The sequence below is a fragment of the Mirounga leonina genome, unplaced genomic scaffold, assembly GCF_011800145.1.
Source record: "Mirounga leonina isolate KUSES-001 unplaced genomic scaffold, KU_Mleo_1.0 Mir_152, whole genome shotgun sequence".
NCBI lineage: Eukaryota > Metazoa > Chordata > Mammalia > Carnivora > Phocidae > Mirounga > Mirounga leonina.
In genome coordinates this window covers 12,617,668-12,640,777 of record NW_023270380.1, presented here as the reverse complement: position 1 = coordinate 12,640,777, position 23,110 = coordinate 12,617,668, and the positions used below count along the sequence as shown (strand labels likewise).

General features: G+C 45.1%; 1 protein-coding gene across 2 annotated transcripts in view; it reads right to left on the bottom strand.

Moving 5' to 3' along the window:
- The window catches only part of PRKG1 (protein kinase cGMP-dependent 1), a 1,253,946-nt gene that overhangs the window by 1,139,140 nt on the left and 91,696 nt on the right, over nt 1-23,110 (bottom strand). Inside the window, exon 1 of one of the 2 annotated variants that reach the window (XM_035008600.1) lies at nt 20,876-21,544. The exons of the other annotated variant lie outside the window; for it this stretch is intronic. Within the exon in view, the coding sequence (XP_034864491.1) occupies nt 20,876-21,186 (311 nt within the window). The 5' untranslated portion in view covers nt 21,187-21,544. Of the gene's footprint in view, nt 1-20,875; nt 21,545-23,110 lie in introns of those variants that run through there. 2 annotated transcript variants of the gene reach the window in all.

Below are 23,110 nucleotides of genomic sequence, written 5' to 3'. Positions count from 1 at the left end.
CCTGGTTTTACACGTAAGGGTGGGGGTAGGGGGCTGAAGGTGGAGAAATGCTAAACAACTTGCCTAAAGTAACACAGCATGTCATTGGCAGATCTGACATTCCGAATGCGAGGTCTGCCTCCAGACAGGATGCTCTTAACCAGTACAGGGTGCTGCCTCCCACCTCAAAGAGAAATCCAAGGCACAGAGAGGTAAAGAATGCAATCAGTGAAAAAAGTCCAGTTTTGAACTCAGGTTTCTCTGACTCCACAGCCCAGGCAGTAAAGGACCACACCATAGGCACTCTAGGTCCTGGCGGTGGTGGGGGGGGGGGGGGGGGGAGGCAGCAGGATTGCTGACCCAGCGACTCCCCTAAAAAGCACAGTCCGCACTAAGGACAGGCTACCTCCAGCTCATGAACAAATGCAAACCAAGGGTTAATTTCTTCAGCTTCAGGATTGAAAAGCATTTTGCTTACCTTTCAAAAGAATCACCTACTATATTTATTGAATAGAACGATGTGTTGCCTATTTCCAATTCTTATAGAATAATAATGCACACCTAACCTTTACAGAAGAAGGTAACATAAATCCAGGCACACACAAATCATAAAAGCAAGCCCCACATTTACAAACATCCCATTTCTACCTCTGACGAAAAGGGCAAAAGTGATACATCCAAAGTTTTCCAGATCCTTTTCAGTCTACCAACAGTCCTTAATTTCTTTTTTCTCTGAATCAGTTGCTTTCAACAAAATGAAAACTCCGGTGTCTACGTTAAGTGTGAATTTCTCTAGTCTGCTTCAAATCCTTGATGGGCAAAATCCTGATACGTACAAATCTTGTCAGGGAGATGTGTACATCTGGGAAGCGCGCAGCCGACAGCCAGGGAACTTGCTCTGACTCGGGATGCGTCCTCGAGTAGCACACTGCTCCAGCCCAGGATTTGTCTAAAGTGGCAAAGCCACACGTGCTGGCTGGCTCCTGTCTGAGAAGTCCCTCAAAGTTGCGCTGAAATCGCCATTAACTATAAGGTTTCCTTCAGTGACTAAGGCAGAAATACGATTGGAGCTATTAATTTTACGTGAAATTGCTTATTTTATTCTTGAAGGCAACAAAGGAAACAGAATTATAAGCCACTCTGGCTGTGCCCAAGGAAAGAAAGTCCCCTGCTTGAACCTGGAGAAGGGTGCATGACCAGCAAGGAGGTATCTGATTACAAACACAGAGAGCCAAATCATTTGATCAGAACATTCTGGAAGCTGATATGGGAAAAAGGAACTATTCGAAACCTGCCTTTACATCTACAAGCACTGTGATTTCCCTGAACAATTTAGAAACATCTGGAAACCTAGCAGTCAACACGGGCAATGAGAGAGCACAGAAATAGGTCTGAGGGGCTCTGGGTCTGGGCTCTGCCCCTTACCAGGGACGTTACCCTGGATCCCAGATGCTCTGCCCCTCTTTGTCACAACCCATGTGCTAATCCAGCCTCACAGCCTTAACGATTCTAAGGGTCCCATGCTCTATAGTGGAAGGAGCAGAGAGTGTGGAGTGAACCTCAGTTCAAATTCGGATCTCATTTGTATACAGCTCTGTGACTTTGGTCAAGTTATTTAAACTCTCTGGGCTTCAAGTGCCCCCAGTGTTCATTATGGACCAATACAGCTTTTGAAGATAAAAATAAATCAGAAATGTAAACGTTGATTCCCTTTATAGGCAATACTGGCACATAAATCCTTAGGTATAAATTCAAAATCTAAAGCTCTAAAAACCAAAGTCTTACAAGTTGTCGGGAAACTCATTTTGTCACAAAGCCCAACCTGAATTAACCATGACAAATTCTGTAGCTTCTATTTTCTCTATTTGGGTAACGACTCATATTTTCTGTAGAAAAGATGCAGGTATGTTCATTTTTGGAGTGCTCTCCTAAAATGGGTGTTACAGAATCCATTCCATGTGTGCCTTTCAGACTATCGTCCAAAAATCTGGAAAAAAAAAAATCTAAATTCCAAAGCACATTGGGACCTAAATGTATCAGGTAAGAATTATAAACCCGTATTATGTTACAGATTTTAACTGCTTAGCAATCAAGTGAGAAGGTCCCTGTAGGGTATATCTCAGTGTGGAAGAAAATGGGAAGTTTCTTCTTTCGAATTTTAGAAAATTCTGTTACCCATTTGATAAATACGTGCAAATTGGGACACGGAGAATGCTAGTATGTTCCATTTTGTTTTCTAATTGCTAATACTAAGCTTTACACTCTGTCCCAGTTGTTAGGTTCATCTCTCATCAGGCACAGATGCAGTGCAAAGAAGCATTAGAAGCTGAGCAGATCGAGAAGACTGAGGGGAAAGGCGTGAAAAGTTGTAATAATGCTACGTGAGGGCTGTCTGTGGCCCAGATACCCCACTAGTCTCCTTACTCGTGTATTGCTAATTTAACTCTGAGATGCAAGCCCTTTCCCTCAGGAGCTTGCAATCTAGATCAGGAGAGACATACGGAGATCCCCAGCTTCTCAAAGTTCACATCACTCCACCTTTACCCCCGACCTAGGTTAGTGCCTGTTCTCGCTAACCAAAAGAAGTTCAAAGAGGATTTTTGCTTTGATGAAAAAAAAAAGGCAAAAAGCAAAAAGAGTATTCAACATCTGTTTTGCAAGGAGCCCTTAAGAGAGGCAGCGAGCACCCCAGGCAGCGAGTGGCCCCCCAAGCTCCTTCCCCGGGAACTGCGCCTGGGGAAGCATCCAGTCACCTGTGCTTTGAACTGCGACTGTGAGCATGTGTGCTTTATCTCGATTTGTGTTGTGCATCCATTAGCAAGATGTGTCCTAAGGCATCAGAAAAGCCTCACAGAGATTATTTTTTGTGTCTGGGAATGCTCAAATTTTTTTCTAAGGAAATAAGAATGCTAAACAAGTCAGAGAAACACAAATACCATAATATTTCACTTATATATGGAATCTAAAAAACAAAAACAAAAAAAACCCCAAAACAACAACAAAAAAAATAGCAGAAACAGACTCATAAATATGAGAATAAGCTGGTGCTTGCCAGAGGGGAGGGAGGTGGGGGTTGGGTGAAGTAGGTGATGGGGATTAGGAGGTACAAACTCCCAATTATAAAATAAATAAGTCACAGAGATGAAAAGTATAGCATAGGGAATGTAGTCAATAATATTTAACAATGTAAAAATTTTCCATATAAATTAATGGCGATTGCGCCTTTCCTTTCTGCCATTCAGCTTATGAAAGGTCTCATAGGAATGTGGGAGAAACCCGTGTGACAGACGGTTTACTGCACCCCTCCCTTGTGCCACGCACTGACCTGGGACCCCAAATCAACAACGGTGAGCTGTTGAAGCCCTCTGAAAAGACAAAAACAAAAACAAAAACAAAAAAACAAAACAGGAAACAAAGAAGTAATTTCAGATAACGAAGTGCCACAGAGAAACCACGGTAAGGTCGTGGACTCTAGAGTGTTTGGGGGTGAAAGTGACCATAGTCTGTTCAGACAAGGCATCTTTGAGGAGGGGGGCACCTGAGAGACAGAGAAAGAGAAATAACAATGAATAGAACAAAGGAATTACCATCAAGTACCCAAAGAACGTTAGACCTAAAGGAATTCAAACCTACAGGTGTTCCAAAAGAGAAACGCTTTCGGACAGATGTGGGCAGAGAAGGCCCCCTGGAAGCAAAGGGCAGGAAGGATGTGAACAAACAGGGCCGTTCCAGCGTGTAGCAGAATGCAGGCAGACGGGGTCCCACGGTTGTTCTGGACCCTGGGACCAAGTGCCTTCCATAATGTTTATGGTGCACCTGACACAGAGTCTTAAATTCCCATCTTGTTATTCCAGTGGTTCTCAAACCTTAGGGCGCATCACAACCACCCAGTGGGATTGTTAAAATATAGACTGCTGGGACCTCACTCATGGTTTCCGTTTCATCGAGCTGTGGTCAGACTTATGCACCTGCCTTTCTGACAAGTTCCTGAGTAACAAGGATGCTCCTCATCCAGGGAGCCACTGTGATTGCCCTATCTATTATGTTCTGCGGGCGATTCAGGATTCTGCAACTAAACAAAACTCGGACGAGCAGTATCAACCTGCTTGATGAATTATGGAGTGCTTCTGAAAATCCTGTGGCCTCCTATGCATTTTTACGCAACTGCTCTAAATCCTCTGCATGTGAGTGCCTGTTATGTGTACCTCTAATATTCTGAATTCCCACTTGCCTCGTAGCTGAGTATTTCCCAAAACCGGTCCCACACACAAACCTCACCACCTTCACTGTGACTTATTTGAATTCAAACATCCGAATTTGGCCACTGGAATTGAAGACTTCCAACCACGTGTGTAACGGAAGCTCGAATCTGCAGCTTACTGCAAACACATGAAACAGTTTATCATCTCTGAAATCCCTTTTGTCCATTCCCAGTGAATCCTCAAAGTAAGATTATTCTTTATTCTCTCAAACTGAAACTTCATTCCCGGTGCGTGCACAACAAGAAAGAAAGCTAACAGTGCCACCTCATTTCACTGCTGAATAAGCAGCCGATCTGACAAACTCCCCAGTTGGCTGGTTACCCAGAAGCCTTTGCACCAGGCAGGGCTGCCTGGCATCAGAGCAAAGGCTTTTTTCTAGGGAGTGCAACCAGCCGCATCGCAAGCCAGGGTCTTTGGGGAGACGCGCTGGAGTCCACTGGGCACCCAGCTCAGTGTCTCCCTGGGGGGCAGGACCACACCACCCTGGAGGCCACCCAGCCCTGTTGATCAGTTTGCAGCCCCAGAGCACAAGAACCCATTCGACCCTTCCTGCTCAAAGGGTTCCAACCTTAAGAGAGTTTCTACTGAAACCCTCCACCCTCTTCCTGAGACTGCTACCTTAGGCACGTCTAGAGAACGGAAATTTCTCTCTTCTGCGCAAATCTTGTGAGGTGTATTTTCTCTTCTACCTCGCTCATGTACTCTGCTGTAATCTTTTTTTTCATGATGCACATACTCCTCTGCCTGGGTCTCTCTCATTGCAAAACGGCTGCCTGATCCATTCTGTGCACCCACCTCTGGGGCCGGGGCTTCTCTTTAACTCCTTGGACTCTCTTCTTCGGTGGCAGAAGGTGCATGGGGGGGTGGCTTTAAGGATATGTGTTCGTGCTGAAGAAAACGGGAAATACAAGCGGGCAGGCTTGCAAGTTGGGAAGGTACAGACAGGTCCAAGCCATATGGTCTGCCTACCACGGTACCGCTAGATAAATCACTCCCCGTACGGTAGCTAAATGCATAGACCTGGGACCAGGCAGCGCCATGTGGTCTTGGGCAAACTATGCAACCGCTCTGAGTCAGCTTCACTTTTACTGCCTCTAACATGGAGCGAAGACTATCTTTCAGAACTATTCTGAAGATCTTTAAAAATGCATGTTAGGCCCCCCAGTGGAATGCCCCAACCCAGGAAGTATCCCAGAAGCGGCAAACTGCCATTACTGCTGTTAGTTTTAATCAGGCCATTACCACGCGAACATTCTGGATCTAGGCACAAAGTTAAATTCTTCAATTTCTGCATTACTCCGAACACGACAGCAACAAAATAGTCCACTTGAACTTGTCTGACACTAGTGAGATTCAATGTTTAATGACAACGACAAATAGCGTGGGTCAACTACAATCTTAACATTCTAAATTTCATGCTAAACCTTAAACTGATGTCACACACTTTCAAAGGAATCGGTATCGTTGGCAAAATAAGATGCCTGTCTGTATGAGATGTATATAAATGGTAAGTTTATAAAGAGAGAAAGCAGGTCCGTGATTGCCTGGGGCTGGGGGTGGAGCAGAGACGGAGCACAAGTGGGCCCCGGGTACTTTGGGGGTAAGAGACATGTTCTAAAACTGGACTGTGCTCATAGCTGCACAACTCCGTATATTTACTAAAAATCATTGCACTATACATGGACGGTGGGTGAATTTTATGGTAAGTAAATTATCCCTCAATAAAGCGGTTAAAAATAATCTTTTTTGTACTGCATAACACGTTTCAAAATAAACAAGTATTTCTATTTTTAAAGCTTTTCCATTATCAGCTCATCACCATAACTGTCAAGAATGTGTCCGAGACCATGAATGTATTCCTCCACAGGCTAACAGGGCTGTTATCACTGCTCTCACTCATAATCACATTGTTTTTGGAAAGACATCTTGAGATGTAATATCAAAGTCATTAGCAGAAAGCATTTATAGGCGAAGGTTATGTTCTGCATCTGATGGCTTCTCAGCCTGGACAGCAAATATTCAAGTTGGAAATGAATGGTTTTCAAAAAGAAATCCATCATCAGTGCCTAATGTCTACACAGACGTTTCAGGAAACAGAAAAGGCACTTTGCTCTAAACATTTCTGATGGATTGAAATGAAATCATGGAAGCAGTGGGTCTTTAAAAATGCGCAGGGCTCCCCAGTTGGAGCACTGCAATGGTCGGCGTAGTCCTATGTGTTAAAATGAAATGCTAAAAACAATCTTACTACGATTTCACATAAATGCGTCTGCAGAGAATGACCTCCAAATATGCATCATCTTTGGAGCACAGACAGCGTTTAGTGCAACTACTTTCACTATGATTCCGTAACATAATTTATATGCGTAGCACTCAGTTCCAGCTTGACCAGTCCACCCTTGACTTCTCCGTAGGCCTGTAGCTGATCATTGAGTGCAATAAGCTGCATTATCATGGAGCTCCTAACTTGCTTCTGTTTGGCCTTCTTGCCCACAGTTAGCCCACACAGAAGTCACACAGGGTCCTCGCCATCACTCTATTTCCCTCTGAGTCACTCTTTGCAAAGCCAAGCCAGGTTGCTTCGGGCCCTGCTCTAGGACCTTGGCATTCCCAGAACTCTTTCCACCTCGTGCTCTTCAGTTTGGCTGGGAGATGAGCACTTTAATAATGGAATCTGGTTTAGTAAACTCAACAAAAAGGACAGTGTTTTCTGCTATTTGTGCAGTCCATACTACGTTTGGGGTGCTGTGCTGAGGGCCTCAAAAACATGATCTCTACTCATGGCACCTGATACAATTCTCATTTATAACAACATCATACACCTAGTGAGGGTAAAGTAGCAAACGCATCAGGGCTAAGGCCCTCACCCATTGTCCAGGCTGTATTCTGAGCCTACCTGCTTGTATTGCCCAAAAGTGCATTGCTGAACCACAGGACTCTGGATGCTCAAGGCAATCCCACGAGTGCTCGGATACTGCCTAGAGGGTAGAAAAAAGGGTGAATCGAGGCTGAGGGCCTACTGTATTCACAGGGCTGTCACATAAGAGCTGTTGGATTTGGGTTGTATCACTTCACCTCTTTGGTCCTTAATTATCTCTTCTGTAAAATGAAGACGATCAGTCTCCTTTATTCACTCAGCTATTGTAAGGCATCAATGAGAGCTTGCATGCATTCATCTTTCTAGCCAATGAATCTACGTGGTTATCACAACTCACTCTTACAAGATACAGGACACATGGTTGCACGGGCACATAGGCCTCCCAGGAATTTATCCTCAGAATTTATTTAGAATGTATTACAGAATTTATTCACAGAAGCATATGATCAGATGAGATGGAAAAAGTTTTTTTCTAGGATTGGGTGTTCTTGGGTTCCACCCTGAGGAGCTGAGAGACAGTATGCCAAACAATATCAGCCTTTAAGTTTTCTGCTTCATTTTGGCTACTGTTGAGGCACAAACGTAATGAAATAGTACTTAATCATGAGCTTGAAGGGCTCTGCCATCTCATAATATGTGAATTTTTGGATAGTCAAAATTAGCAAGCTATCATCCATAAGCATGCCTGGCTATGTGTGTGAAATTAAGAATTTGAAGAGACTCTCCTGTGACTATTTCCATTAATTCTAGGCTTGCATTTCTCAGCAATCAACCCATTTACTTTTCAAGGTTAACCAATTTATGAGGTCTTATGTTGCAGAACTTAAGATGAGATTTATTTCAGTTGGAAGACAAGTATGTTTCCTTTCAAAGACAATTAAGAATCACAGATTATTCAAACTAGAAGGGAGTTTTCAAGACTGTATAATCCCAGAGGCGCCTGGATGGCTCAGTTGGTTGAGCATCCAACTCTTGGTAATCAGCTCAGGTCTTGATCTCAGGGCTGTGAGCGCAAGCCTCGTGCTGGGCTCCACACTGGGCATGGAGTGCGGGAAGGGGGCGGGGAGTGGGGGTAGCATGGAGGCTACTAAAAAAAAAAAAAAAAAAACTAGATAATCCTAGTTTTTCAGGTGAAAAACTAAAATGCTTTCAGAGGCCAGGCAGATAATACAAACAAGGGGTTGTGAGGTAGACAAACACAGTATGGAGTATCAGGGGCTGAGATGGATTTGTGGAGCAAAAGGGCATTACACAAAGGTGTGCCAAGGCATCCAGATACAAAGTCTATAAACACTCTTCTGGTCAACCCAAACATGCCTCCAAGCTCTGCTCAACCCAGTGGTATAAGTTTCCCATTTTCAACATTTTAAACTTAATAGTTGATGCATCTGAGGGCTAGGAAGACAAAGAGGCTTCATCTTGTCCTTTCTCTGACAAAAATTATCAAGCACCTGCTGTGTGCCAGGTCTGTTCAGGGCTCCAAGGATACAACATGGAGCAAAAGAGACACTGGTTTCATTTTCATGGAATTTATCATCTTCTGTGGGGCGGGGGGGAGCAGATGTCAACCAAATAATGACCCACATACAGAAATTCAAACTCCAAAGGATATGAAGAACATAGAACTACAAATCAGACACTGAGAACTAGACACTTGACTCTAGCCCAGATATGCTGGGCCCAATCCATGTTGGAAGAGTATCTGAAAAAAGCAATGTTTTTTTAAGCATATATTCTAAAACCACAGATTTTCAGGTATTAAATAATTTGGGAGTGAGAAAGAGATGCATCTAGTATAGCCCTATGCCAGAGGAGTTACCCTGGTGATATTTTGGAAAATGACTAAACAAATAACCAAACAACTGAAATCCAATCCACAGAATATGTTTATTAATTACCAGAAAAAAAGAATCAGAAAGTACTTAATAAACTTTCTAATACTACTCAATTAAATTAAGATGCTAATATTGAGGGGAAAATAAAGAAATGAATCATTGGTAAATTGTGAGAATATTTCTTTAAAATGGGGATTTGATTCAATAAGGACAAAGGCCACTGGAAATATTTTTTTTACCAAAAAGACCCAAGATATACAAGCACGAGTACAAAATGGGGGAAACTTTCTATGTATGATAGAGCAAAAAAAAAAAAAAAAAAAAGCCTTAGGCACGAGCAGTTGTATTTAACAATTTGAATACAGCAGAAACACAGCTTTATTGTGAGAAGAACCTTCCATGACACTAAGCTGTGCTAGTCCCTAAAAGAGAATGCACCTGTCGCCACCGTGGGTCTATGAGTAGATGGCATATGGAAAATGCAGGTATGTAAAAAATTACTGAAAAGTTGAATAAAAGGAACAAAACTGTAAAAGGGAATGGGAAATAGAACTTGTGCTAAACACTGAGCAGTTGGGACAATGAACTACACCACAGAGCACATCCAGAACGAGCATGGTCTCTGGGGTCACACGGATATGCATCTGAGTGCTGCAGCCCCCTATTTTACTTGGGGCAAGTTGTTGAATGTCTTTGTGCCTCATTTTCCCCATCTGAAGAAAACAGGATGCTAAGAGATTCCTGTGAGAAAGGAAAGCAAAAAGCAGATGTAGCATACACTCAGACAAATAACAATTACTACCTGCACTTTATAAAGGATTTCTGTGAAGATGAGAGAAACTGTTCTCCATGTGCAGAAAAAAAAAAAAAAAAAGAAGATGAAGGGGAAAAAAGTGAGCCTAGTTTGAGCAACAAAAGTTTTCCCCTTTATGATGATAAAGCAATGCACTGAACCACAAACAGCAGTTGGAAATACAGAATTGGAAGTCAAGAAGGGGGGAGAAGGGGAAGAACCTGCCATAGATGATTTGAAAACCCACTAGCAAGGGTTCACCTAGATATAATTTAATAACCTCTAAATTCATCTGGCAGAGAATACCACTCTTGCCAACACAAATAAATGCATATTTGGGTTACTTTCCATTTATCACCCTGATGGTAACACTTAGGAAACCAGAAGGTAGAGCTCTGCCCTGTGCTGATCGATGATGTGGAGGGTGTAGACTTCTGTGGTGGTAGAAAAAGGTAAGAGAAGCCACAGAAGAGAAAGGGTCACCTGAGAAAGGTAGGCTACTCTGTGATGACCAATGTTTCATCTATACTTTATGATGAAAGTTCTAGTGATGCATTCCATTTGATTCACCTCTCTGTACATCTTGAGGTGGTATCTTCACCAAAATATTTCAATCCTGGTTCTCTTTTAATCGCTTCATTTCCGAGGGTATACAAGGGTACCTCTGGATTGCTTAAAATAAGCATGATTATATTATAGATGGAATATATGTTTCGATGGAAACAGGGTACTCTTCAAATATCAGAATTTTCTGAAATAACTCCTTATAATTATTCAGCAACATGTCAGCAAATTCTCAAACACACATAGATGATGCTTCCAAGTGCCTGAATTTTCCATCTCTGGAAGTTTTTCCTGTAGTTATTATTTCAAAAGGCATAAACCATACTCTTTTCACAATTGCCTATCAAAAAAACCTACAACATGTTTTTTTTAGGCTAGATATTTCCCATCAAAACTCAAAGAGAAGGGGAAGGGAACATCTTAATGTCTCCAGCAATGCCATGAAAAAGCCAAGGCTGGATGACTTCATGAAGCATGTAAAGAGGTAGCAAGAAGTTAATAAAAGATGCTCCATTGATGGTGGTTTTGTTATGTTAGTCACCATTCCTTTTCATGAGGACTGTTTCAAAGGAATGTCCGTTTAGTTGTGTGCCATCCAGTGCTCCCTGAGCCAGGAATGGTGTAGTCCTTGTCTCTCCTTGTCCCCACAAGAGAAAGGAGGTCTCCAAACTAAGGAATGCTAAAACATCTGGAAGACAGAGTCAGATAATTCTTCATGTCATCTTTTCCTTTCATGAAGAACAACCAAAAGTCTGAAGTGAAATTTTGAAGAAAAAGAAAAAGGACTGTTTCCTGATCAAGGCTACCACTATCTTTAAAAAAGTCTCCACTTCCTTTTTTTTTTTTTTTTTACAATATTCCAAAGCTTTTCAGATCTCTCACAAGAAACATCGTTCATACAAATGAATGACAGACTTGTGTATTACACTTTTATAAAGTTGAGTATTAAGTGAATAGCTAGAAACTTTGAGCAATTCTTTCATTTTGTACTATACCATATGCTATGGAAAAGAAAAAGAAAAAAAAAAAAGATGTTCCTCTAACAATGCAGAAGTGAAAAAGTTCTCTTAAATACAATGCCTTTACTCAAAATGAAGAGGGATTCACTGAATGGGTCTTCCAGTCAGAAACTACTTTTACTTATCTGAGTTTCTGTGGGCCTGCTCTTCGAAGCTTTGCTATCTTCAAACAGTTCCTACATAAGGGGGGAAGCAATTAGCTCCCATGAAGACCACGATGCCCAGAGAGAACCATGCTTGCTGGTGCAGGCCGTGGACGCCCTGGGGATCACCAAATGGCCTCTCCTTGTTTCTCTCCTCCCACTGACATAATGAGTTGCCACTGCAGGCCGAGCAAAATGGTTCCTGTCACATTCAGATGTTTAATATTCCTCTGTAAAGGAGTGGAGACATCCTGTCAGACTGGTACAAGTCTAATAGAGGGTCATCTTTTCAGCCTCGCCGTAATATAAAATGTGCTACTCAGTCACCAGTGATTTCGGCAAAGTATGTCTCATGAAGATGGGAGTGTGGAGTTGGGCCTGTGTGTACCACGTGATCGCCAGCCACCTGCATGTGCAGGAGTGTGGTCAAGCCACCCTCCCATCCGTCGGTAGCAACAGCCCCAGAGGGACAACATTCAGAATCCCATTTTTCTTCCTTGTCATGACAACCCCTTCTTCTTTCCTCTCAGTCCAGACTTAGAAGCACAGGCAAAGCCATAATTTATTGATAGAGTCAGACCGCTAAGATGATATACAGAAAGGAAATGTTTTTCCCTCACGTTATCTCATTATTCTTTGGCCCCGATCTGCTGAAAGCTTGATATTACCATAATGCAACGGTTTCAGAAAACAGCAAAATTATTTTGCTCAACCCAGTTGTACTTGTCATCACTGACATTGAACACAATTAACCAAATTAAACTGACTGGCTGACACTATAACTGTTTCATGTCCAAAGAAATACAGTGCTATTCCTAAAGAGCCGGTATCATCTGGAAGTGAGAACATAAAACCGAACAGTTGAAGGCCAACAGCGTTAGGAGACCAACTTTTGACACATATTAATAATTTCAGCTATTTACCTTCTGCTTTGCAGGGTCTAACTCACTACACCTCTAAGTACAAGTCAATGAAATGGCGTTGGTGAAGTTTAATTAGCATTTATGATCTTTAGCGAGGCAAAGGTTTTTAGTATTAACTCATTCTATTTTTGACATGGGTGCAATTCATATACATGGACACTAAATCGTCACTGATTCTTTTTTCTATACTAACACCCATCCTTCCTTCTGTTCTCAGAACAGAAGAACTCTAACAGATATCTTCCCAATGCCCACCCAGGAACTCTTGCCCACCATTCTGCTTCAAACTGCTAAGCGCAATAAGTGAACAGATGCTTTTTGTGTGTGTTTCTTTATTGTTGCTAATTCCCTCTTATCCTCCCCATTTAGGCCAGCCCCATAACCAAATGCAGGACACGAAGCTGGATTCATAATGCAAGTGTTTACTTTCCTTATGATTCATAAGGAATTTTGGATTCATAATCACCTGCGTAATTCATGCCCCCAATCCTCTGGGCAGCCCTACTACATCTAGGCTGCGCTTCCGCGCTGTCAGCTGAATACGTTTTCATATTTTAGAAGGAGGGGGAAAGGGGACAAGAAAGCTTCTCGCTAACCCCCATTCTAAGAAGATTATTTTTACCAAAAAGTGTTTGCAATTATATTAGCTATTTTCATCACTTATATAATAAAGTGCTATATTGGCTGATCCTCACCTGGGAAGACGATTAAATTGCAAATGTAAATAAGCTATCAGAGACAATTAGGAACATCTTGAGTTTTTAACAACAGTGTAAGGGGAGAGAAGGCACAGAGACCCCAAGAGCTGGCAATCGGGCTGCAGTGGGGTTATGACCACCGGGTGCAGGAATTTCCACCCCCCTCCCCAGGAGCATTTCCGGAGGGACACATCATGGGTGCCACTTCAGACCTCTCCTCTGTCTGTCAGCAGTGCCCAGATCTGCTCACGCAAACCAAACATTCTGGAAAGGGGACTGAGAGCTTGAATGTGTTCACTCTCCTTTCTCTGAAGGCTCTTTGGAAAGTACTCCTCAGCCTGAGCACAGGCTGTTTGCCTTAAAAGGATAAAATATCTGTCGGGGGAAAAAAAACTGTAGCAGGCTGCAGAGACATCACATACCAGAAGGAAAGGCGCTACAAGCCCAGTGCTACTCCTCCGAGGGACTCATCATTGTCTCACCTTCTTAGACTTAACGTTTCGCCGAAGTATCTGGGACCCAAGGAAACAGTCTTACCGCTTAATGAGGCAGCGGCCCCCCGGGGGGTGAAAACACACTTGGAATGATGGCTGATCTTAATGTGTGTCATATTTGAACAGTGGCCAGGACTCGTGGCTGGCAGGAAAGAGGAAACACACTTACCTTTTGAGCGGAACTGCTGCCACTTTTGTGTGCCCGGGTCCTGGTAGGTAACCCCAGAGAGCACCAGCGGACCGACAGACCGACAGGTGCAGCAGCTGCAGGCCCGGGGGCAGATGGGAGCCGGAGCTGCCTGGCTCCACGGCAAGCCGGGCATCTGGGTTGCTCAAAGTGGAGCCAGGAAAGCGCTTTCCCGAAGAATGGGAATTCGAGTCACCTGGAGTAACCGGGTTTGAATGGACTGCAGAGGAGGCGCTCAACACCGGCTGCGTATTAGAATCATCTCAGGAGCTAAAATAATATATCTATCCCTCATGTCCACCGCAGAGCAATTAAATCAGAATCCTTGGACGTGAGAGGACCCCACCTCCCCAGGAAAGATATTTTTTTAAGCTCTCCAGGTGATTCTAACATGCAGCCAAGGTCAGAGAACCAACGAGCTAGGTCAAGTAATGATCACTTGTGTGGGCGGATAAACCACAAAATGGGGGAAAAAAATCTGCGTTTGTAAGCCCTTAGGACTTAAAGGTTTCCACCAACAGAAACGGTCAACTCTTTTAAGTGGGAAGTGTATCCTGGTCCTTCACATTGGAGCTACCTGGAGAAATCTTTAAAAAATACTGGCGGGGGCTTGCACTCTCAGGCATTATTACTTTAACTGGCTTGGGGTAAAAGCCAGGCATTGGATTTTTTTTCGAGTTCCCCAGATGATTCTAATGTGCACCTTGGGAAGTACTGTCCTCTTATTTTTCCGCCTCTCCCAAGTAGTTCTGCCTCCTATTTAATTACCGGTGAACAGACACTCCCCTGAGAACAGCCTATATGCTATTCAGTGGGTTTGGGCGCAACTGCCTAAACCTCACAACCCTTTGGGAAGCAGAAGAGCCTGGTGGTTGGGAAATCAGCTCTGGAGTTGGAATTTAGGCTCAGCCTTTTACAAAGCGTGTGACCTTGGGCAAGTCACGTCTTAGCTTCTCTGAGCTTCATGACCTGTACCTCAGTGCATTGAAATGGGGATAATTTGGAGTCTCCCTCCGAGGGCTGTTGGAGCGATCAAAGAGACAATCTATGGAAAACACAGGGAGCAGTGCCTGACACAGAGTAAGTGCTACATAAACGGTCGACATTGTGTTGGAGACAGGCAGTGCCCTTCTGACCTGCTTTTTTCAGAAACCGTGAAACTTGTTCTCCTCATCCTTTTCTTCTGCACTATGACCTGCCCAAACACCCCCAAAGCCTCCTGGCAATCCAGACTGAGGGATGTTTCAAAGGGACAATACGAGGCATTCAAACCGAGCACTGGTCTAAAGGGAAACATCTTGATGGTTCTCTGCCACAAGCCCAGGACGGCTCCCACTCCCAGAGAAGGCCAGCCTCCGATGTCCTCCCATCCAGGCGTCTCCTCCCTACGGCTGTCTTCCTCCACAAAGTGCTGTCTTACTTGTCAGTTCGGTTCCAGTCACTGCCCATTTACTGGCCCACAAAACCCATCACTCCTTCCCAGCGTCTCCACAACTATGGTACGGCTTTAACCATGCTCCTCTTGTCTCGCCCTTCCCTTACGCAGCTTGCCTGGCCCTTGAGCACTTCCCCAAAATACTCATTTTGTGCACCCCACCCCCACCCACCCCTCTCTTCTTCCCACTGTAATCTCCTGCTTTGTTCCTAGTAATAACCACGATTATAAAACCCATTCAGATGGAAGACCCTTTTGAGAGGATGCGAGGAGCCCCCGCTGTTGTTAAACACCTGTGTTCCTGCAGCCCCAGTCTTTGTGCCATTGTGTGTACAGACAGGACCTATGGGACCGTTTTGGAGGGAACACATTCCTCCATGCTCACTCACAGTTACACTCCGGGAGTTCACACGGGCTGTGCCTATTTAACTTCGCCAGGAGTGAATGTGAAGGAGATGCTGAGATGCCGAGGAGTACAGGGAGAGCCGGTGTTGCGGGGCTGGGTGCAAGGAAGTGGAGAGGGCTGTCAGGGGAGAGGCGGCAAGCCCTGCCATCTCCACCATTCACATTAGGATTCTAAATGCCACAGATGTTACTGCATAATAAGTAGGGGAGCATACTGGTAACTGCGGCTTCCCCCATGTGCTTATTGATCACATTGTCCAGCGCTCCCGAGCAGAGAGGGCTCGAGGCGGAGGGTCTGAGGGCCAGCAGAGGCCCCGGGGCCCTGGATGGGCAACGGCACCTCTGGCAGACCTGGCAGAAAAAACAGCAGACTGTGGTGTTCAAATCCGGTTGCTAGGATACCATGGAGCCCCTCCGCGGCTAAGCAGACGGGGGGAAACAAATGCGTCCATACGCCTTATAACCTGCAAACAGCAACAACAGAAACATGGTGTGCCCAACTCTTTAGTGAAATACTACGCAGCAGGCGCCTGGAAATGTGGCCCAGGAGAGCAAGGAAGCTGGCCATGGATATTCTCGGGCATCCTCCGGAGCCACTCTGTTTAAGGGCTTGTCAGGGTTTTCATTATAAACCCCGATGCAGGGGCACACAACTTCACCGTGTTTCCAAACCCCCGAACCGGGTTTTAAGCAACCTGGTCTCAGACATCTTTCTGAAAGCTTCCACGACCTCAGTTTTAATGCGCAGGCCGTCGTGTCAAAGGATCGATGCAAAGTCAATGGGAAAGTCTATTAGGACAGCGTTAAGTTGCAATTTAACTCCTCCACCAAAACAAGGGAGCTGAAGTTCCGAAACCGACTTCAGGCTCCATTCTCATCTCCGGCCCGCTGGCCTCGCTACGTAAGCAATCTGCCGAGCTGGTCTGGGGCATGAAAGATGATTCTCGATGAGACTAGTCGGAAGCGAGGGGGGAAAGAAAGTTGTTTTCTTTCCGAGCGGGACTCCGTGCCTTGGCGAGTTTTAACCGTCTGCTGCTTGGTTCCTTGAAACGCTCTCACCCAGTGGGGCGGGTTACAGCTCTGATCAGGGTTGTGCTGGTAGGAGGTGCAGGGCTGAAGGGATTTTCTGAGATTCGGAGCTTTGCTGATGGGGAACACTGGGTGCTCAGTGCTGGCGGCTGCACAGCGCGCGCATGTGCACACATGAGCCCGAAGTGTTCCAAACACGAGCCGAAATGCCCTCCTGCCTACTTAGAGGTTTGCATTCTCTGCGACCTAAGCTTGCTTTTCCTCAACTCCCACTACGGCGTTCTGGTGCCACCGCTAGTTGCTGTCATGGTCCCGTGTGTCCTGTCCACCAGATGGTCCTGTACATCCCCACCGCGCCCCTCCCATCCCCTGAGCACATGCCTAGGTCAGGCAGCCCCTCAAATGCCTGGATGTCCACTGACATCCCGATACCATGAAATTAAAGGGGCGCGATTCTATTCTCCCAACTTTCTTAGGCATCTCCTCTGCGATTGAACTTAACTCTCTACTTTCTAGAATACTTATTTGTGTAGCATGAACTCCTCGATGCAGGGCCTCGTCTCTCACACCTCTAACCCCTCAGGATAGCTGCGCATGGCAGACATCCCATAAAAGTATTCAACTGAACTGCAGGGCCCATCTGGAATGTAATTGCTCCTTCTGAATAAATCTATGTTTTAATACTCTAACCATCTATGATTATACCAAAATTCTAGAATTCTCTCAAATTTCCTATAAAATTTAACATACAGTGTTTAGGAAGATACTGTTTCTCTAGAGATGTACTTGTGTCCAGGTTTAAAAGATCATGTAAGAGCTTGTTAAAATTAATGCCTCCCTAAAAATAAGAAAATCCATTTCTTTTTGCCCTCAGCTCTGCCAAAATATTTCACAACCAAAGAGTGAAATGTTACAAAACATATCGTTCTCTGAAATTCAGCTACCTCTGGGGTGAAAAGCACCGGCTGAACAAAAATTCAGAGACACTGACAACTTTTTATAGGAACTTAACTCTATACAGCCCAAGTGAAATGACATGTAACCCTGGGACAGCAAAATGGAAAGGATTTGAGAATATTTACAACAGGTAAAGGGTTTAGATCAAAATACCAGAGACTAAATGTTCTGACCTGTTATAGAGTTTTCAGGAACGAAGTATCATGAAATAAAATTACTTTAAAAGTCCATAAGAACCATCCTGTATACATAACCAACAGACTATCCGATCTCATAAAATGGATATTTTTATATTTTTTTTTCATTTTTAAAGGGTGATTTGTTCAATTTATTTCAAAACATATGGCCTAATAGTTTTACATTCTCAAGTAGTTATGTGGTAGTAATGGAATATAGTACCAACTTCTACATCAGTTCTTTGCTTCACATTCCTAACAGAGGAAGGACTTAAGGACTATTTCTATATAGATGTGAAAGAAACAAAAACACCCCCCAGTCCTGCAAAACACACACACACATACACACACACACAACGCACATTAAGCAGGAGCTCCCTGGCTCTGACAAAGCATTGCCTCCCATTCCCAGCTTACAGGGAAAATTCCAAATCAAAAATGTTAAAAAATGATTTAAGTTAATAATTTACATTTTTACAATATTTTAAATGATCAAAAATCATTAAAATAAGTTTTTCAAAATTATAATCCTCAGAGGGCAATCTCAGTAAGCATAACGTAACCATATTTGCATATATCAGATAACTGAACAGAACCTTAGCTGGGCAGTTACCTACATCTAGTGAAAAGGGAACAGAAAATTCACAGGAAAATGAATTTGAAATCCATTTGAGGCTATTCAGGTGGTTTCCTTTTAACTTGAACTCACAATGATCTGTGTGTGAGTTTAAGAAAGAGGACTATATATAAGTTGCACTAAAAGCGAAATATAAAGACATAAACACTTGTTGCCAGTTAGTCTGTATAATCAGATTACTCAAAGTGAAATAAATTGAAATTCGAGCAAGTCTTCTTTGGTTTGGCAAGTTTTCCTAATTCTTTGTGGAGCTATCTTGCACAATCATTCAAATGACATAACGTATAATCATTTTGCATACAATGTAACTTCTCTTTCAAGAAAGGTACACTCTACCACTTAAGCCAATTTTATTCTAGTTTTCTTTATGTAAGTGTGAAAAAAGAACAGATGTTTTTCCAAAATTATTTAAGCTTGGAAGACATTCTATCCTTTTCTTCAATATAATCTTTCAGAATCACCAAAACCATCATGGTGATACCTTAAACAGCTGATTTCTTTAAAGCACATTATTAAATAAATATCAGAACGCACAGCATTGTTCCATAGATAAAATGTTTATTATAACAGAATGGTGTGAATTATTTGCCACGCTAATTTCATTTTCCACCATGGAAAAAAAAAATCTAGTTGTTCTAATGTTGAGCACTAAGAGATTTCTACAACTTACCCCATTCGTACAGCTCATTCCCTACTGCCTAGATTCCTTCAGATCTTCTCTGATCCAATGTTTAACTGGAGTTATCAGCTGGCTTGATCATGCTTCATTATAAAACCTATTAAAATGGTCTTTTTATAAAAGCAGAGTTTTCTCTGCGTTACTCCAGAGTCCTGCAGATACTAAAATGAGATCCTATGCAGTGCTTAAAAATGCAGAGAGCTGTCTTTGAGTTATTTTTTCATTATGCAAAACTTGGCCCAGGAGAGATGGCCATGTACCTCGTTAGCTAAAACAGGCAAGCACGTTGGGACTGCAAATTAATTTACCAGAGAAAGTTGAAGTAGATGCGAATCATTCAGGTTCCTAAGGCAAATCTAAGTCTACTGATTGGGGCAACTTGCTGAGGTCAGAATCTCTGAAATGTTTATCCTCACAGTTTCTTCCCTACACTCTGGGAGAATACAAACTCCGTCTTAAGCTAAGCCTGCATGAGGAACAGCAGAAGCTCTATGGGAACCAACAGATGTAGGTATAACTCTTAAGTTTTCAAAAGTATAATCAGTATGTGCTCGACAGCTCCCCAAAATCCGACAAATACAAATGGAGACAATCATGTATTTGCCCTTTCTCCTTATATTAATTTCTTGTGTCTGTGAAGTACAGGGTTCCAAGGGGGCTTGCATTATTATGTAACATGTGTCATCCAGCCAGTGTGATGTAGTTGGGAATAGAGTAGCAAAATCTTTCATTTTATCAATTATGTCATTACCTATTAATTAAAAATACCATTCCTTTGGGTGCTTTCCCTCACTCTATATTGATCTCCTGTTCCTGCCACTCTACTCTCCATAAGGTCTCTGCGTTGAGAGGTGTACAACAAGTTGGATTCAATTTTCCTACCCAAGTTATGAAGCCCACTGACATCAGAACATAGTTCTCTAAATGCAAGAAGGATACCAGAGTGGTTGCATCAGAAGCCAAGAGTAAGGCAAACAATGTGTTCACATTGTCAATACAGGTAAGTGTACTTCTCACACTTGACCCTGGAAACATGCAACCCTCTTGATAGTCGGAGGCACCCCACTGGTAACATTATGCAAATTCCTTAAGGAAAACAAGCAACATTCTCCCTCGGATGGTATGAAAAAATATTTTTTTTAAAAAAATCAACAGACTGGGCTTCCATTTGCGGGCTGTAAATGCCATCCAATTCAGGAAATAAAAAAAAATCTTCCCTTTTCTATGCGTATTTGCTTATTTTTGACACTTTGATGATGACAGCACATTCAGGTTTGAGGGGTACCGGCGAGAAATCCGGGAGAGCCACCAAAGCAGAGAAAGTAAGGGTGGTATCAGACGCATTTCAAGTCTGATGAGCCTGCATTTAGGATTTTCCGGCTGGGCAGGTTTGCCAGGGCATTTGGGAGATGGGGCTTTTTATTCCTCTTCTCATACTCACTCACTCACACGCGCGCGCACACACACACACACACACACGGCCGGACACACACCTGGGGCGCGTTTAAACTATGTGCGGTGGGTGGCATATACGAATGTGTATGTCTATTTTTTAAAAATAGCTTGACATCTGACAAAGACACGGAAGGCAAACGTAGGTGCAGCGAGTGTGGCTCTGAGAAACGTGCACAGCGCGCGAGAAGTGCCCATTAGAATGCAACATCTCTGAGGATGAGGACAGACATGGCAAGCGCGAGGGGCGGGGGCCGACACACAAGACAGAGACCCGCAGCTCCCCACCGACAGGGCGCCGCGCGGACCCGGCGCCGCACCCCTGCTTACTGTGGGCTCTTGGGGTAGAAGGGCAGGGTCACATGGCTGAGATCCTGGAGGTCGAAGGCGGTGGGCTCGGCGGAGATCGCCTGCCGCTTGGTGCGCGGCTCGCCCTGCAAGGTGCCGGCGCTCTGCTTCTGCGCCTGCTGGGTGGCCGGCCGGATCACCGAGCGGTACTTGTCCAGCTCGTTCTGCAGCTTCTGGATCAGTTCGTCCTTCTGATCCAACTCCAGCTCCAGCTCGTCGATGAGGGCATCCCGTTGCCTCAGCTCCTCGATCTTCTCCTGGAGCGCGTACTGTAAATCCCGCAGGGTGCCCATGCTCCTCCGGGCCGCCGGGGCGCCTGCCCGCCGCTGCCGCGCGCCTTGGGGCTTGCTCCCCTCTCCGGGCAACTTTCCCCAAAGTCGCCGCTGCCTCCCGAGTGCAGACGCTTCCTACTCGAGCCCAGAGCCAGCCCTGGCTTCTGAGCATGCCCAGTCCGCCGCTCCGGCGCCGACTTTCCGTGCAGCTCCCACTTCCCGGGCCGCCGGAGAGGCTGAGCGCGGGGCCCGCGAGACAGCAGGTCCAAGCCGGGACTGAGCCGAGGCGCGGCGGGCGCAGGGCGGCGGGCGCCGGAGGAAGCGGGCGCTACGCCTGGGGCGCCTGATAAGCCGCGCGGCGGGGCGGAGCGGGCGGGCGCGCCACTTCGGGGTGGGGAGGTGGGGGAGACGCTGGGGAGGACCCCGCGCAGACCGGGGAGGCGCCAGCCGGGGCACCCGCTCCCCCCACCCCTCCCCGCCGCCCCGGCACCCCGGCCTCGAGGCCGCTGGGCTACGGTCCCGGCCGCGTCCTCGGGCCGGGCGGGCTCGGCTTCCGAAAAGCTCTGGGGTCCGGAGGTGTTCTGGCCGCCGGCCTCCCCAGCAGAGGCTCCCGAGCTGCGTGGCCGCGCTCTCCCCTCGCTCACGCCACCCTTCCCACGGGGAGCGCCTCGCACAGGTGGCTGGAGAAGAAACTTGCCTCCCGCCGCACAGAAGCCCGCGCCCCGGGGGGGCGGGGGGGCTCCCTGACGCGCAGGTGCCTTTGGGGAAGGGGCGAAGGGGCGGGGCTTCTGGCTCCTCTCCCCAAGTGGGGCGGCTCTCTCCCGCCCCGCCAACTGCCCCCCTCTCCGCCCCTGCCAAACTCACACGAAGGAACTCTTCAGGTCTGGGCCCGAGAAGGCCGCTCAGCTCTCCCTCCCACCTGAGCTAGTGTCTTCGGAAGAGTTTCTGGCTGGGCCTCGCGTCTTCCATTTGCTTAACTTGGGGTGGGGGACAGGAGGGGGGTGGAGGGGGCTGGGAAGTCCGTGCCGAGCTCCAAAAAGTCCATCCTGAAATTGAACTGTATCTTTAAAAATATTCCCTCTGTGACAACCAAGCTGTTAGAAAGGTCTCCTTACACTTGAATGGCAAGACACAAACTGTGAATAGGAGGGATCATGAGGAGAAGGGGGAGCTCAGATGGGTTGCAGAAAATTGTGCTACATCACCCCACCTCTACCCATCTCCCTCATCCCCGCCCACTTAGTCTTTCCTAAAATGATGACAACTAGGTTGCATCTCTTCTGTGGAAGGGGGATTCTCCCATCATCTGAACACATGTTTAGAATCCACAAATGTTTACTTACTACTCACCTAAATTCCTAATATTTAGCTAAATCTCCACCAACTCATCCAACTTTATAGCACCTTTATTAGCAGCCCCCTAATTACTATTCCTGAGCACTCAGTGTTATAAACCAGTGCTCCATTTGGCCATTTCTTAACACTAAAAGTCGACAGAAAATACATTAAAATCGAATTGCAATCCAGAACTATTCCCTGGAAACTAAACTTAGCCAAGAATGAACATGTCAGTCTCCAAAAAAAAAAAAAAAAAATTGCTTTTACTTTTGAATACACAACTTTTTCTATCTGAGCTAAGAGAAGAAAGGGAAAAAAAATAAAAACCCAACTAGCCAATGGCACATTAACCAACTTTTTGATTCAAGGTGTATCTGTTGGGACGCCTGGGTGGCTCGGTGTTAAGCCTCTTGCCTTCTGCTCAGGTCATGATCTCAGGGTCCTGGGATGGAGCCCTGCATGGGGCTCCCTGCTCAGCAGGGGAGTCTGCTTCTCCCTCTCCCACTCCCCCTGCTTGTGTTCCCTCTCTCTCTGTCTCTCTCTCTCTGTCAAATAAATAAAATCTTTAAAAAAAAAAAAGTGCATCTGTTTGTAATTAGAGGTGTGC